Source organism: Leptodactylus fuscus, chromosome 8 (genome assembly GCF_031893055.1).
Source record: "Leptodactylus fuscus isolate aLepFus1 chromosome 8, aLepFus1.hap2, whole genome shotgun sequence".
NCBI classification, from domain to species: Eukaryota; Metazoa; Chordata; class Amphibia; order Anura; family Leptodactylidae; genus Leptodactylus; species Leptodactylus fuscus.
In genome coordinates this window covers 10,583,018-10,598,095 of record NC_134272.1, presented here as the reverse complement: position 1 = coordinate 10,598,095, position 15,078 = coordinate 10,583,018, and the positions used below count along the sequence as shown (strand labels likewise).

The 15,078-nt window shown below is 45.3% G+C and overlaps 1 protein-coding gene across 1 annotated transcript in view; it reads right to left on the bottom strand.

Annotated features, from left to right (window-relative positions):
• CORO7 (coronin 7) overlaps nt 1-14,393 on the bottom strand; it is an 83,152-nt gene extending 68,759 nt beyond the window's left edge. The window contains exons 1-6 of the mRNA XM_075284081.1: nt 14,211-14,393; nt 9,767-9,863; nt 8,340-8,414; nt 6,572-6,642; nt 4,037-4,214; nt 1,473-1,549 (exon numbers count right to left, since the gene is read on the bottom strand). Of these exons, the coding sequence (XP_075140182.1) occupies nt 1,473-1,549; nt 4,037-4,214; nt 6,572-6,642; nt 8,340-8,414; nt 9,767-9,863; nt 14,211-14,270 (558 nt within the window). The 5' untranslated portion in view covers nt 14,271-14,393. The remainder of the gene's footprint in view (nt 1-1,472; nt 1,550-4,036; nt 4,215-6,571; nt 6,643-8,339; nt 8,415-9,766; nt 9,864-14,210) is intronic.
• Nucleotides 14,394-15,078: the final 685 nt, after the last annotated feature.

Genomic DNA, 15,078 nt, shown 5'->3' with positions numbered 1-15,078 from the left:
AGTGGATTAAAAGAAAGAAGAGACGACCCATCTGGTCTTTATAAATGGTTACCCTTTATGACCCACACCTGGTTTGGGCTACAAAAACTGCATTAAAAAAATCCTGAATGTGTGTCCAGGATGCAAGTTCAGTATACCAAGAGCGCCACCTACAGGACACAGACTGAAAGTACCACTTGCAACTAGAATGGAATGGAGCCTTGCCATGTTCACATGTTGCAGTGTAACATCTTATTCTATTGCAGTTCTAGGCCTTGGAAAAGCAACGCAGTATATTCTATGTAATTGTACCGACGGCTCAGTCGGCTTACAGAGCTGGAGTCCTGGGTTTGAAGGCAAACAAGGATACCATGTGCACCAGGCACAGAAAAACACCTACTTTATTAATAATGCATGGTGACATAGAAAAACAGGGAAAACCACACAGTCATAAAGTATAAAGGGAACCTGAGCCACTGGGCAGGGTAAGTAGTAGCGTACATAACTGTATACATTACACAGTGACCAGGCTGTCTTATTACAGCTCATCTCACACTCACAACAACAGGAGCAGAGCTACAGTAAAATGAGTATTATCTGACAGAATTGCAGGGGTGCCAATACTTTTGGCCAACACTGTAGGTCATCAGTATGTGATCTGTCAGGGTCCGACACCGGACCCTGCAAAGGTTATCTGTTCTAGCAGCCTCCAGGTACTGGAAGCTGGCAGTGGACGGGCAGCATGGTTATCAGGAGGACACTACATGTATGAGAAGATAACCCGGACACAATAAGGACATCATGGCTGGTTATCAGGAGGACAATACATGTATGAGAAGATAACCTGGGGGGCCACACGGTGGCTCAGTGGTTAGCACTGCAGCCTTGCAGCGCTGGGTCCTGGTGTTCAAATCCCGCCAAGGGTAAAAAACCATCTGCAAGGAGTTTGTATGTTCTCCCCGTGTTTGCATGGATTTCCATCAAATATTCCAAAAAGACATACTGATAGGGAAAAAATGTACATTGTGAGCTCTATGTGGGGCTCACAATCTACAAAAAAAAAAAAAAAGAGAAGATAACCTGACCACAATAAGGACATCATGGCTGGTTATCAGGAGGACACCACTAAGATGGGTAGAAAAAAAAAATCTATAAAACTGACACATTTTTAGTTTTTTATATGTGCAGAAATGTGTTTCCCTTTTCATTGTCTTCATATATTAGTACAAGGTTATGTTCATGGGAAAACCCCTTTATATCCAACAATTCCTATGAGAAACATACACAAGTGAGACCACTGGACCAAAACAGTTCTGTAAATGATGTAAATTATCAGCAATTGTTCTGATAATGAAAAACAGAGAAGGAATTTGCAGGTAAAAGTCATAGTAATGGATAAGAAGGCAAAAAGCAAATGGAGATGTTCATCGAGATTTTGCAAAGAAAACTTTACCCATAAAGACAAGAAATTGGGCTAGTACCCGAGCGCTCACCTTAGAAGTCGTCCCAATAAGAGCCCCATCCTGACTCCAGCATATACTCTGCACCTGGTCACCATGGTCATCCAAGGCTACAGAGAGAAGAACCAGTAGTTAGATTCTGGAGATTTGCTTGTAAACCAAAGTACAACGCTTACACATCCAAATCAGCGTCTATTTTAATACGTGTTTCTGGTTTGAGTATGGCTATGTCCCCCGAGTAGAGGTGTCAAAGTTGCTACAAATCTTAAAGGGATTTTCCTGGCTAACAATATGGATGACCATCATCATTACCAGATTTTTTGGGGGTTCTAACCACCAATATCCCAACCAGTCAGCCATTCTCAGCAGATGATGTTCAACAAATGGAGCAGGAAGCAGACAGCGCTGTTCTCTGAGCAGTGGTCAGAACAGGTACTGCAGATGAGCTCCGATTCATTTAAATGGGACCCAAGTTGCAATACCTCAGTTTCGCCACTAGACGGAGAACAACGCTGAAACCTGTATATAATAGTGCGGGTCCCAAAAGTCTGACCCTATAATCGTAAAATGATAGCATAGCCTACCATGACTTTATAAGACGGGAATATCCCTTTAAGACATTACACAGTTTTATATAAAGAGTAGTTCTTTCCCACCTTTTCCTGGAAAGAGGAGCTTACGACTTCGCTTCCCAGCCACAGTAAGATAAACAGTCGTACATAGTTGGGCCTGGTTTATAGGAAACCAGTAAGCCGACCAGTAGGTCTCAGGAATGTGGGAGGAAATGTGAGCGTATAAAGAAACCGAGTAAATTGTAGCAAACCCCCCCCCCAAAAAAAAAAAACATTAGCTTCTATATAAAATCCCAAACCCAAGGTGCCAATACTTCTAGCTGAGGTCCTATAAATACAAATTCCTATAAATTGCAAGCAAGAATGGTTTCACTTTCTTTGCCAGAAAGAGCGCCACTCCTGTGCATGGTCTGTGTTGGGTATTGCACCATTCAAGTGACTACAGGAAAAACAGCATAGCCACTATGTCGGGGGTAAGCAACCTTCAGCTCTCCAGCTGTTGTAAAACTACAAATCCCAGCATGCATATTTGCTATGCTGTCCTTGGAGGACTCAGTTGTGGAACCCCCTCATATCAGACATGTATGATATCCTACTAATATAATAATTGTGAAAGTTTGTGGGTTTGGATGTTTGTTTCTCAATCACACATAACGGGTTTGCATGAAATTTGACACATACATAGACAGGAACCCCGATTAAAACATAGGCTACTTTTTATCCCGGTAAATGACATCACTACACGACTGCAGTGAAGGAATGTAGGGTCACACAACACTAAAGGACCTGTGATGACATCATCACAGGTACTTGAGCCATTCTAGGATAGGATCATGCTAGGCAGTGGGTGGAGCTACACACTATTTTGTGGGCGGAGCTATATAGGATGAAGCTGGACATTGTGAAAGCTGAAGAAAATGGAGTCTCTTGGAAGATCCGGAGACTACAGAACATGCAGGCTGTGTGAGGGCAAGAGGACTATATCGGGTGTAGAGTTTCAGTGAGTACGACGGGGAATGTGTTGTTCTGCTTCTGATAGGGGAGGGGGGAGAACTGTTGCACATTTCAGCAACATCCATTCAGCCCTTTGTAACACAGAAGCTGCTCAGACAGTCACATAACCAAACCCCTGTAATCACAATTGCCCGATGTAGCAGAGCTTACTCAGTGCTGTAGCACAGCACAGTAGGCTCTCCATATACAAACATGTACATACAGCTGGGTATCCTATGTATATACAGTACAGCGATGTAGCAGAGCCGAGACACGGGAGCAAGCTGATCGAACTGTGGCAAATTTCGGCAACATCCCTTCAGCCATTTCCACCACAGAAGCTGCTCAGACACTGACATAAGAACACCCCTATAATCCAAATGGCCAGATGTAGCAGAGCTTAGGCAGCGCTGTAGCACAGCTGAGTACGCTCATCATATGCAGAGATGTACATACAACTTAGCATGCTGCGCATATGCAGCGATGTAGCAGAGCCGAGACGCGGGAGCAGGCGGATCATCCATAACAGCAATTGGCTAAACATAAACGGCTCAGCGCCAACACCAACCTGCAGACGAAGTTGCGGGCAGATGCTAGTTTGCTATAAATACCCTTTGATATACGGTTTGTTTTTTTTGGTCAGCTTGCGGTTTAACCTTTGAAGTAGGTGGTGGTGATACTTAGTCTGACACAGGGGAGGAGGTAAGCAGTTCACTTGGCACTTACCCTGCTCTAATGGCTTATTCACATGACAGAATGTATGCACTATTTTTTCACGGACTGTCGTGGCCATTTTCACAGACCCATTTCACCTATTGAGATGACTGGTCTGTGAATAAAACTGGCACCTCACAGATCCTGGACTCGCACAGTCAAATCTTGGCTCAGTCGTGTGAATAAGCCTTTGAAGTGAGATCTTACGAACACTCCCTGTTGTAAAGGCCCAAATTTGCCCTGGTCTTTAAGGGGTTAAACAGTAACTTGAACCCTTTGGACAATTCTAACCATTTATGGACATGTGTTTGCTCTTACCTGCAAGGGCGGTGCCCCTACACAGATCCCAAACTTGTGCGCATTTGCCAGCAGCAGAGACCAGCAGGCCGTCGGCTGCGGGATGGAATTGCAAAGCTTTCACGCTGCCACCTTTTGCTGCGAGCGTCACTGTAAGGTCACTCAGGTTGTTTGTCTCTGATAGACGCCACAATTTCACCTACAAAACAAACATGAACATCATACTTACTATAAGAGGAATTCTAAAAATGGAGCAAAAAGCAGTACACAAAATATTCCCAACCCAGCACCATGTATTGTAAATAAGGCCAAAGGGGTTTTCCATATTGGCATTTTACATAATCCTTACAAATTATATTATATAACGGTATTTAAAGGAGTTTTCTGGTCTTATATCAAATTTTCATACAGATCACCATCAGTCATCAGTATGTGATATGTCAGTATCGGACAACTGAACCCGCACGGAAAAGCTAATCTAGTAACTTCTGAGTGACGGCCATGCATGCAGTACCGCTCCTATACAAGTAATAGGAGCGCCACTGCAGTCCACTGGGGCTACCAGTATACAGTGACCGCAATATACATGTATATGAGCAGTGCTGCACATGCTGCCCGTCCACTACCAGCTTACAGTACCTGGAGGCTGCTAGAAAAGATAACCTACTGACCTACCTACTCACATACTGATTACTTACAGTGTTGGACAAAAGTATTGGCACCCCTGCAATTCTGTCAGATAATACTCAGTTTCTTCCAGATAATGATTGCAATCACAAATTCTTTGGTATTATCTTCATTTAATTTGTCTTCAATGGAAAACCAAAAAAGAATTGTCAAAAAGCCAAATTGGATATAATTCCACACCAAACATAAAAAGGGGGTGGACAAAAGTATTGGCACGGTTTGAAAAATCAGGTAAATGCTTCTCTAATTTGTGTAATTAACAGCACCTGTTTCTTACCTGAGGCACCTAACAGGTGGTGGCAATAACTAAATCACACTTACAGCCAGATGAAATGGATTAAAGTTGACTCAATCTCTGTCCTGTGTCCTTGTGTGACCACATTGAGCATGGAGAAAAGAAAGAAGACCAAAGAACTGTCTGAGGACTTGAGAAGCAAAATTGTGAGAAAGCCTGAGCAATCTCAAGGCTACAAGTCCATCTCCAAAGACCTGAATGTTCCTGTGTCTACCGTGTGCAGTATCATCAAGAAGTGTAAAGCCCATGGCACTGTGGCTAACCTCCTTAGATGTGGACGCAAAAGAAACATTGACCAGAGATTTCACCGCAAGATTGTGCAGATGGTGGATAAAGAACCTCGACTAACATCCAAACAAGTCCAAGCTGCCCTGCAGTCCGAGGGTAGAACAGTGTCATCCCGTACTATCCAGCGTCAGCATCTGAATGAGAAGGGACTGTATGGTAGGAGACCCAGAAAGACCCCACTTCTTACCCAGAGACAGAAGCCAGGCTGGAGTTTGCCAAAATTTACTTGAGAAAGCCAAAACCGTTCCGGAAGAATGTTCTCTGGTCAGAGGAGACAAAAGTAGGAAAAGGCCTCAACATAGAGATTACAGGAAAAAAGAGAAGAAGACGCCCCCTACAGTCAGACATGGCGGAGGTCCCTGATGGTTTGGGGTTGCTTTGCTGCCTCTGGCACTGGACTGCTTGACCGTGTGCATGGCATTATGAAGTCTGAAGACGACCAACACATTGTGCAGCATCATGTAGGGCCCAGTGTGAGAAAGCCGGGTCTCCCTCAGAGGTCAGGGCTCTTCCAGCAGGACAAGGACCCAAAACACACTTCAGGTCAGCACTAGAACATGGTGGTGAGAGAAAGCCCTGGAGACTTGTAAAGTGGCAGCAATGAGTCCAGCCCTGAATCCCATAGAACACCTGTGGGGGAGGGGGAGAGATCTCTTGGTGGCAGTTTGGAGAAGGCCCCCTTCACATCTCAGGGGGGACCGCGAGCAGTTTGCCAAAGAAGAATGGTCTAAGATTCCAGCAGAGCCTTGTAAGAAACTCATTGCTGGTTAGCGGAAGCGGTTGTGTGCAGTTATTGTGTCTAAAGGTTGTGCTACCAAGTATTAGGCTGAGGGCGCCAATACTTCTGTCCGCACCAGTTTTGGAGTTTTGTGTAAAATGATCAATGATTTGACTTTTTTTTTTCATTCTCTTTTGTGTTTTTTCATTGCAAGTAAAATAAATGAAGATATTACCAAAGAGTTTGTGCTTGTAATCATTATCTGGGGACACCGAGGATTATCTGACAGAATTGCAGGGGGGCCAATACGTTTGGCCAACACTGTATACTGTGCAAAGGTCATCAGTATAAAAGTTTTATTTGGGACAACCAAATTCAGACAACCCATAGACTATTTACATCGGGGCGGTCCATCTCTAATCCTGCAAGGATGTATGTATAACAGATTGTTACTGTATAGGTCAGTGCAATATATTATCAGGCCAGTCATGTGATATACAGTCCATGGTCATGTGATGGACACACCGGTGCACGAGATTGGTAGCCTAACCACAATGTTATCACTCACAGTCTGGTCAGAAGATCCGGTGGCCAGAAGACTGTCATCAAAAGGTGAAAATGCAAAATCTGTCACAACATCTGCAGAAGAAATAGGAAAAAAAAGTGAGACGGTGATATAATAGGGAACACTTGGATTAAATTACTCTGCACCTACAACTGAAAGCCCATGTCTACAAAGGAGATGTACAAACATGGTCGCCAGATATCTTATAGCTAAGCCTATGGCTATACAGGGAGTATGGCCAGGAAACACATTGCATAGATCACAGGGTATCACTGGGTTCATCGCTTATGGAAGTGAAACAAATTGCAACTTGCAGGTTGACATGATCACAACACAATGACGGTAGACACTTCATACCTTATGGGTAGATTTCTTCCATTTTTAAACCAAAATTTTGTCTAAAAACAATCTACCTTTAAAATCCCCCATTGTATCTATGGAAACAAAGTGAAAAGCGATGACTCATCAAATTGCATAAGGCGCTCCGAATATGCTGGGGGAGGATTTCGGCATTCAGCATGGTGTGTGAATGAGGATGTATTCATTAAAGAGGATAGTAAAATCCACCCTTATGGCGTTCAGGTGATCGCCCCGAGTCCGGATCCCTGCGCCCCCAGCTAGCGGTGGCCAGCCAGGCATGGATGGCCACCAGTACAGTACAAGTGCAGCTCAAGTCCACCAGAACCGGAGCCACTCATACAGAGGTGATAAGGCATAAGAACAGGGGTTGTTTGCATAAAACGATGTAAATATTTCTTAAAGGGGATGTCCAGGAGTGAACATTTTATGGGCTATCCTTAGCATAGGTCATAATTATCTGATCAGTAGGGGGGCCAACAGCCAGCCCCAACACTGATCAGCCGCTTCAGCATTTGTACTATACACAGCACAAGACTAGAAGCAGTTAGCTCCATACTCTGCATAGTGGCCAGTGCTGGTACTGCAGCTCAGCACCCAACTGAGTTCATGCAAACAAAGCACCTACATAGCATTGTACTGCAGAGGAATATGGTCCATTATGACACATACTTTGTAAATTGCTGGAATTCATGGTTGCAACTAGTTTAGCTCAACCAGCTCCTGGTGCATACGTCAAACAAATCTATAGGCTTAGTATACCAAATGGTAGTACATGCCAGGGTTTCTATCGAATAGCACTGTAGCTTGTACTACTGCATACAGTACATACAGTAAAAAAAAAGGTCAGGCCCAATACAGGCTGGTACTTAAAGGGGTTGTGCTGTTAAAGACACTTAGTCCCTGTCCTGTGGATAGGTATGTGATTGCTTGGAACTTAACAATTGCAATAAGGAGAACCGGGGACAGGAAGTCCGCCTAAAGCCTTCCTGTGAATGGAAAACCAGTGTGCATGTGTGTGGTGCTCCATTCATTGCTAGCGGGCTTCTGGAACTGTGATTTTCAACTACACCCACAGCCACATAGAAGTGAATGGAGCACTGGTAACACAATCACTGTTGCTCCATTCACAAGGAGGCCTTAGGGAGATGTTCAGTCTCTGGTCGTCGGGGCCCCTCAGCGATCAGACACTTATTACCTGTCCTTTGGTAGGGAATAACATCATAATCCCTTTAAGGGTTAACATATATTGTAAGCCAAGTACTGCATATCTGTATGCAATATGCTCCCAAAGTGAAGACTAGTGGCAGCCAGAATTCTACAAATTATCTGTATGATGTCAAGCAGAGGAGCATGCTAAGAATTTGGGGCACAGATTGCCCAAAGTATGAGTTAATCAAATCCTACCACACACCCGAGTGAAAAGGTAGGCGGATAAATGACCTCCTCTCTCCTTGCTCCACTTGCAGAAAGGTAATCGCCAGGGTCCCTGCAAATAAATCACATAAAGGGTTAAATTAATTCGGTTGAAAGATCTGTATCACACTGTTGAATTCCCGCGAAAGCAAGTTACCCTCAATCCATAGGAAAGGGAATAACTTACAGGTCATGGGGGTCCGACCACTCAGACCCTCACTGATCAGGAGAATGGGTGACAAAAGTGAATGGAGCAGTTGCCTGTGCACCGCTATAATGGGAGTGCAATGATGCCAGTGAAATGAATGGAGCTGTGCACATACTGCCTGACCCTCAAACCATTCAGATCAGGGGACGAAACGCTCCTGTTCTCCTGATCAGTGAGGGGGCTGAGCAATTAGATCTCCGCTAATCTACAAGGATAACTTGTTTTTTTGGCATAACCACTTATAGAGTTGGCGCCACTTCTAAAATCTGGGCATTATGTGAGACATGACACATAACAATTACATCAGTGAGGTCTGGCAGCAGAGACATCGAGAAGCAGCAGGTCCTATGGCAGGGAGAGATGAATTCACATGACAGGCCAACGCTCCAGATATTCAGTACCAGGACACATATCTAGACATCTAAAGCAGCCCATAACCCTTAGGCTGAGTTCTCACGGAGGAAAACGGTGAGGAATTTGGAGTGGAATTTCAGTGCTGAAAAAGAAAGCCTTCCTTTGACTTCAATGGGTTCCTTTTTGTGCTAGCAGAAAAAAAAGCTAGCAAAATCCATTGAAGTCAATGGGAGGCGTTTTTTTCAGCGCTGAAATTCCACACCAAATTCCTCACCATTTTGCTCTGTGTGAATGGACCCTTAGAAGCGTATGGTGGGATCAGACGAGATAGCTGTGGAATGAATTATCAGCTATCTTGGGTATGGCCGCTCTTTGGCTGGGTTCACACTGAGTTTTTTGGTGCGGATTTTGACAAAGAAAAACAGCTGGAGGTTTTTGCAAAACCATTTCCTAAGTCCTGAAATGGATTTTTTTCCTCTCCAATATCCTCACCAGAAAACCACTTCAAAATCCGCCTCCATACAATGGTGGTCTATGGAGACCACTAGCGTTCTTTTTTGTTCTTCATGTCGCCGCTAGTGGAAAAAAGAAGCGAGCTGCCCTCTCTTCAGGAAACCCCCCCCCCCCCCCCCCGTGTGAACGAGCAGATCCACTCCAAGGAGATTCTTTCCCTAGGATCTGTTTCGGGTATTCTCTGGTTAGCATTAGACCTCATGCACATGACTGAGTGTGCATCCGAGTTGGAGCTGATTTTGCCTGCTCTATTTTCATTGGAACAGACCACCGGACGCCGCCTTGGATCGCACACTTGGACGTGAGCATGAAGCCTAAAGCACTGCATCAGATAATAGCAACTCGCCTACCTGGGCTGTCTGTGTTATATACAATACGACTGTATCCACATTGGATGTTGTTCCCACTGGAAGACGTCGCCACACCTCCAATGCCAGAAATCCAAGCCTACAAGAGAAAGGTAGCACATAAGAACAGAAAATGTACAAAAATACACAAACATATAGGGACAAAAAGCACAAAGAAAAGGAAGGCAACGTCAACCAAAGGGAGGTCTTCACAAAGTTGTAAGACAGAAACCCAGAAAACCCTTCCTGTCCATGGCATCCACAGAGGGTCATTTTGTTCTGGCCGATCTACAAGGGCACCCTTCGCTGTATGACGGTATTACATGGACATTATACAGCACTTTTTTTGCCAGTGTATGGCAGTATTACTCAGCTTGGCTTCTCTTCTTTGAAGAATAGGAAGCCATGTCTCCACACAATAATGTGCCCAGGGCTCCCTCAGACCTATAGTAAGGTGAGTCGTCACACATAAATCTTATATTCAACTTTTATTCAGATTTCTAGGTCAAGGCATTCTGCACGCTGCAGCGGTGTATTAAAGCAGACCAACTACACGTATGTCAGCATGCTCCGAACCTCAGACAACTTTCCATGGATGAAATAATTTAGGTTTTCTGTTGACTGACAGACTGCAAAGAACACAAAGGCGATGGACCTTATTGTATATCCAGGCCATGCCTATATGTAGAAAGTAGACATTAACCCTTTGCTTCTGGTGTTACAATGTCTATGTACATGCAGTATGTATGGCAGCACATCACGTACTATAAAGCTGTCCGTACGCTGTGTGCCGCCATATTGTGCCTCCATACAGCACCCTAGGGAGTTGTGTTTTGTTAGAAGCATACTTCCATAATATGGCAATCCATAGAACATGGCATCATTGGAGGCAGGGGCGTAACTACCGGGGTAGCAGCTGCCACAGGGCCCGACGATAGCTGCTACAAAAAATTTTTTCCAGACAGTAACAGGCCCTATTTGCTTACCAATCCTGGCAGGGGCCTGGATTGGTAAGTGACGCGCCGCCCCCCCCCCCCCCCCCCCCCCAGCGGAGCCAGGGATAGGTGAGTAACAGTGGTTTTTATGTTGGTATGGGGGTCCGATTATTATACTCTGGGGTCTGAAAAGACCTCAGAGTATAATTGTTTATGGGTGTCCACAGTGGGGGATAATACTGTGTGCAGGTGCCACTATGGGCCATAATAGTATGTGCAAGAGCCACTATGGGGCAGAATACTGTGTACTGGGGTCACTATGGGGCATAATACTGTGTACTGGGGTCACTATGGGGCATAATACTGTGTGCAGGGGCCACTATGGGACATAATACTGTGTACTGGGACCAGTATGGGGACATAAGATTGTGTGTAGAGGCCTCTATGGGGCATAATAGTATGTGCAGGGGCCACTATGGGACATAATACTGTGTGCAGGGGACACTATGGGGCATAATAGTATGTGCAGGGGTCACTATGGGGCATAATACTGTGTGCAGAGGCCACTATGGGGCATAATAGTATGTGGAGGGGCCACTATGGGATATTATACTACGTGCAGGAATGCAGGGGGGGGGTTCATGCTGATTGGAGGCACATTTATGGGTCCTGTATTGCAGTATATATCTTATAGGAGAGCACATCATACCCTATACAGTATGTGTCAGCCATTGTCAGTCTGGTAAGTAGCAGCAGTAGGTGATCTGCAGTACAGGAAATGCAGGAGGAAATGAGATTCTTATGACATGCCCGTACAAACGAGACAACGGAAATTTCACGACTGCATTTCTCCCAGTCTGGGCACTAATACTAAGCCGTGCAAGTGTTAGCGATGACAGAAGGTATTCGCATGTATACGCTGAGTGCAGGAGGACACTGTGCCAAGCTCCTGTGTTACACATGCAGTGCTGCGTTTGTGACTCGCATCGACATATTTTTAGAGCTCCATTGTCCTTATTTTTCCTTTCCACAATTATACAGATTTTTATGTAACAGTAGCAATAGCAGCTGCAAGGGATAACACAAAGGAAGTGAAGGGTTAGTAGAATTATGCAATAGAACACACGACACAGCGTTAACATGGACAAGCTGCAGTAAACTGCACCGCCGCATATATGGAGGCTTCATTCTGGGAAAACATTGATTCTGGATATCTGGGGTTGGAGCCTCACTGATCACACAATGAAGCCCATCTGTAGGGATTTCCCAGTGGACCCCTCTAAGGCGGCATATACAGTATATACTGATGACAGACACAATGTGACACAATGTACAGGGAATCTGTCACCAGAACCAGCATATCCACTATTTAGTAATTGCCGTTCTTGTCAATATGCAAATTAGCTCTTTGCAGACACGAGGGAATATTACTTACCTCTATGGAGCAATAGCAACGCCCTCACTGCTCCAAAGAGCTCATTGGTATATTGACATAAATGGCAACATCTCGGCAACAGAGAAAGCAACTCTGAGGGGGAAAATACTGTGTGATCCAGGTGACAGTAACCTATCTATCTGCAGGGCTGGGGTGATATGCTGGTTCTGGTGACAGTAACCTATCTATCTGCAGGGCTGGGGTGATATGCTGGTTCTGGTGACAGTAACCTATCTATCTGCAGGGCTGGGGTGATATGCTGGGTCTGGTGACAGTAACCTATCTATCTGCAGGGCTGGGGTGATATGCTGGGTCTGGTGACAGTAACCTATCTATCTGCAGGGCTGGGGTGATATGCTGGTTCTGGTGACAGTAACCTATCTATCTGCAGGGCTGGGGTGATATGCTGGTTCTGGTGACAGTAACCTATCTATCTGCAGGGCTGAGGTGATATGCTGGGTCTGGTGACAGTAACCTATCTATCTGCAGGGCTGGGGTGATATGCTGGTTCTGGTGACACTAACCTATCTATCTGCAGGGCTGGGGTGATATGCTGGTTCTGGTGACAGTAACCTATCTATCTGCAGGGCTGAGGTGATATGCTGGGTCTGGTGACAGTAACCTATCTATCTGCAGGACTAGGGTGATATGCTGGTTCTGGTGACAGTAACCTATCTATCTGCAGGGCTGGGGTGATATGCTGGTTCTGGTGACAGTAACCTATCTATCTGCAGGGCTGAGGTGATATGCTGGTTCTGGTGACAGTAACCTATCTATCTGCAGGGCTGGGGTGATATGCTGGTTCTGGTGACAGTAACCTATCTATCTGCAGGGCTGGGGTGATATGCTGGTTCTGGTGACAGTAACCTATCTATCTGCAGGGCTGGGGTGATATGCTGGGTCTGGTGACAGTAACCTATCTATCTGCAGGACTGGGGTGATATGCTGGTTCTGGTGACAGTAACCTATCTATCTGCAGGGCTGGGGTGACTTGCTTGTTCACACACATTGCAGATTTTGCTGCAGTTTTGGAACCAAAGCAAAGAGTGACAAAATGAATGTAAATATAAAAGCGCCAATACTTCTCACTTCTACTAAAGCCATTCCTGGGTGCTGAGTCGAAATAAGGGCTCGTTCACATGGGGGGCGGATTTTGGCACCAAGAGTGACACGGGGAGTCGCGTCACTCTCGGGTCAAAACCTGCCTGCCACGACCGTCGCGGTCGTGGATTTCCCCTCCGGAGTCGGCTCAAATGAATAGGCCGACTCCGGAGGTTGCTGCCGCTAGAAAGGGAAACTCACTTCTTTTTCCGCTAGTGGTCTCCATAGACTACCATTGTATGAAGGCAGATTTTGAGGCGAAATCCGCTGTCAAAATCCGCCTCCTTGCCCCCGTGTCAACTAGCCCTAAGACTTGTGACAACACATGAGATTATGGCTAGGACTATATGGCGACATAAAGTCACACAATACAAATCTCAATGTATCTCTATGGTGCTGCATTCCGACTTGCAACCTATAACTGCGACCCAACAGTTGCAGAAAATTCAAAGCTCTTGGATTTTGGTCTCAAGTCACATTCATATTTTTTGCCATAGACTTGCATGCAACATATATATGACTTACAGCCAAATCACAGCTCTAAAAAAGTTGCACGAGCAGAAGTCTTAGACAAGTTGCACGAGACATATTGCCATGTAGCCCTGGCCTTACACAGCCATGCATAGTACAGCGGTGCACCAGCAACACCCCACAATTATGACCCGTGAGCTCATGTGCAGATCTTGCAGGTATAGTACATGTAACCGCACTCCCTATATAATGAATGACCTCACCCCCGTATACACTCCCACAGCACATGATGCAAGTTAACCCTGTGTGTGCCCAACACATACCTTGCAATATAAAAATACAATATATTATATTACATGCATTAACCCTTTAGGGTGCAGATAACTACATCAGTCCGGGCAGCAGTTCTCTGCAATCTGTAGGAAGCCCTGAGAGCACCAGTGCATGCTGGGAGTTGTAGTTTCACCACAGCTGGAGAGCCACAGGTTGCCTGACATGGTCTTACCTCCTTCTTGGGGATCTTAGGGATGCAGTTCTTGTATTTGGAAGCCTTGAAGCGGTTCATGATGGTGCAGAGATGAAGCCAATGACTGTCACAGCCTGACCTGAGCTTGACTGTCTCTCAGTCCCTGAGATGAGCTGTCTCGCTGCTTTTCAATCAGATTAGCTCTCTGTCTCTTCCTTTCTGACTCTCCTTTCCCTTGAGTCCCTCCCAGCCCCTGAGACAGCGGCCAGCGATGAGATCTGCAATCCTTTGCTCCTGCCTGCTCCTGATCTCCAGCTCCTCTGTTATCTGCTATGTTTGTCTGCTTATGTTACTGACCCTGTTCACACCAGGCTGTCAGTCTATGATTAGGATAAATGTGGAACAATATACACTCTATCTAAATAAAGTTTATTGAAACGCAGTAAGCGGTTGTGATGTGGTTATATTACCTTGAAGTGATCACATGGTGACTTGTTCTAGTTGAAAATATGCTTATGTCTAAATTTGAGAGACAACGTCTTCAGCTGCAGGCGATACAGGGCGCACCCAATAAATGATGTGAGGGACAGACGGCCGCCTTCCACATCTTGTATTATAAATTGTGTGTTCCTTGAGAAGTTGGAAGCTTATCTGCGGATGGAGACGTTTGACGGAGTCTTCGAACGAGTCTGCCGCAAGAGAATAGATGTTACTGACAACAGGGGAAATTTATTATCCTATCTTATGCCAATTTTCAGTTATAGATGGGTAATAACGTGGCGCAAGACCCTTTCTTGCGGCAAAGATGCGGCACATTCCCCCTTTTGCGCCTGGCTCGACACTTTCTGCAAATGTAGAGAGCGGGCTGGGCTGGGAATATATTACAACAATAACACGCCAGTTTTCT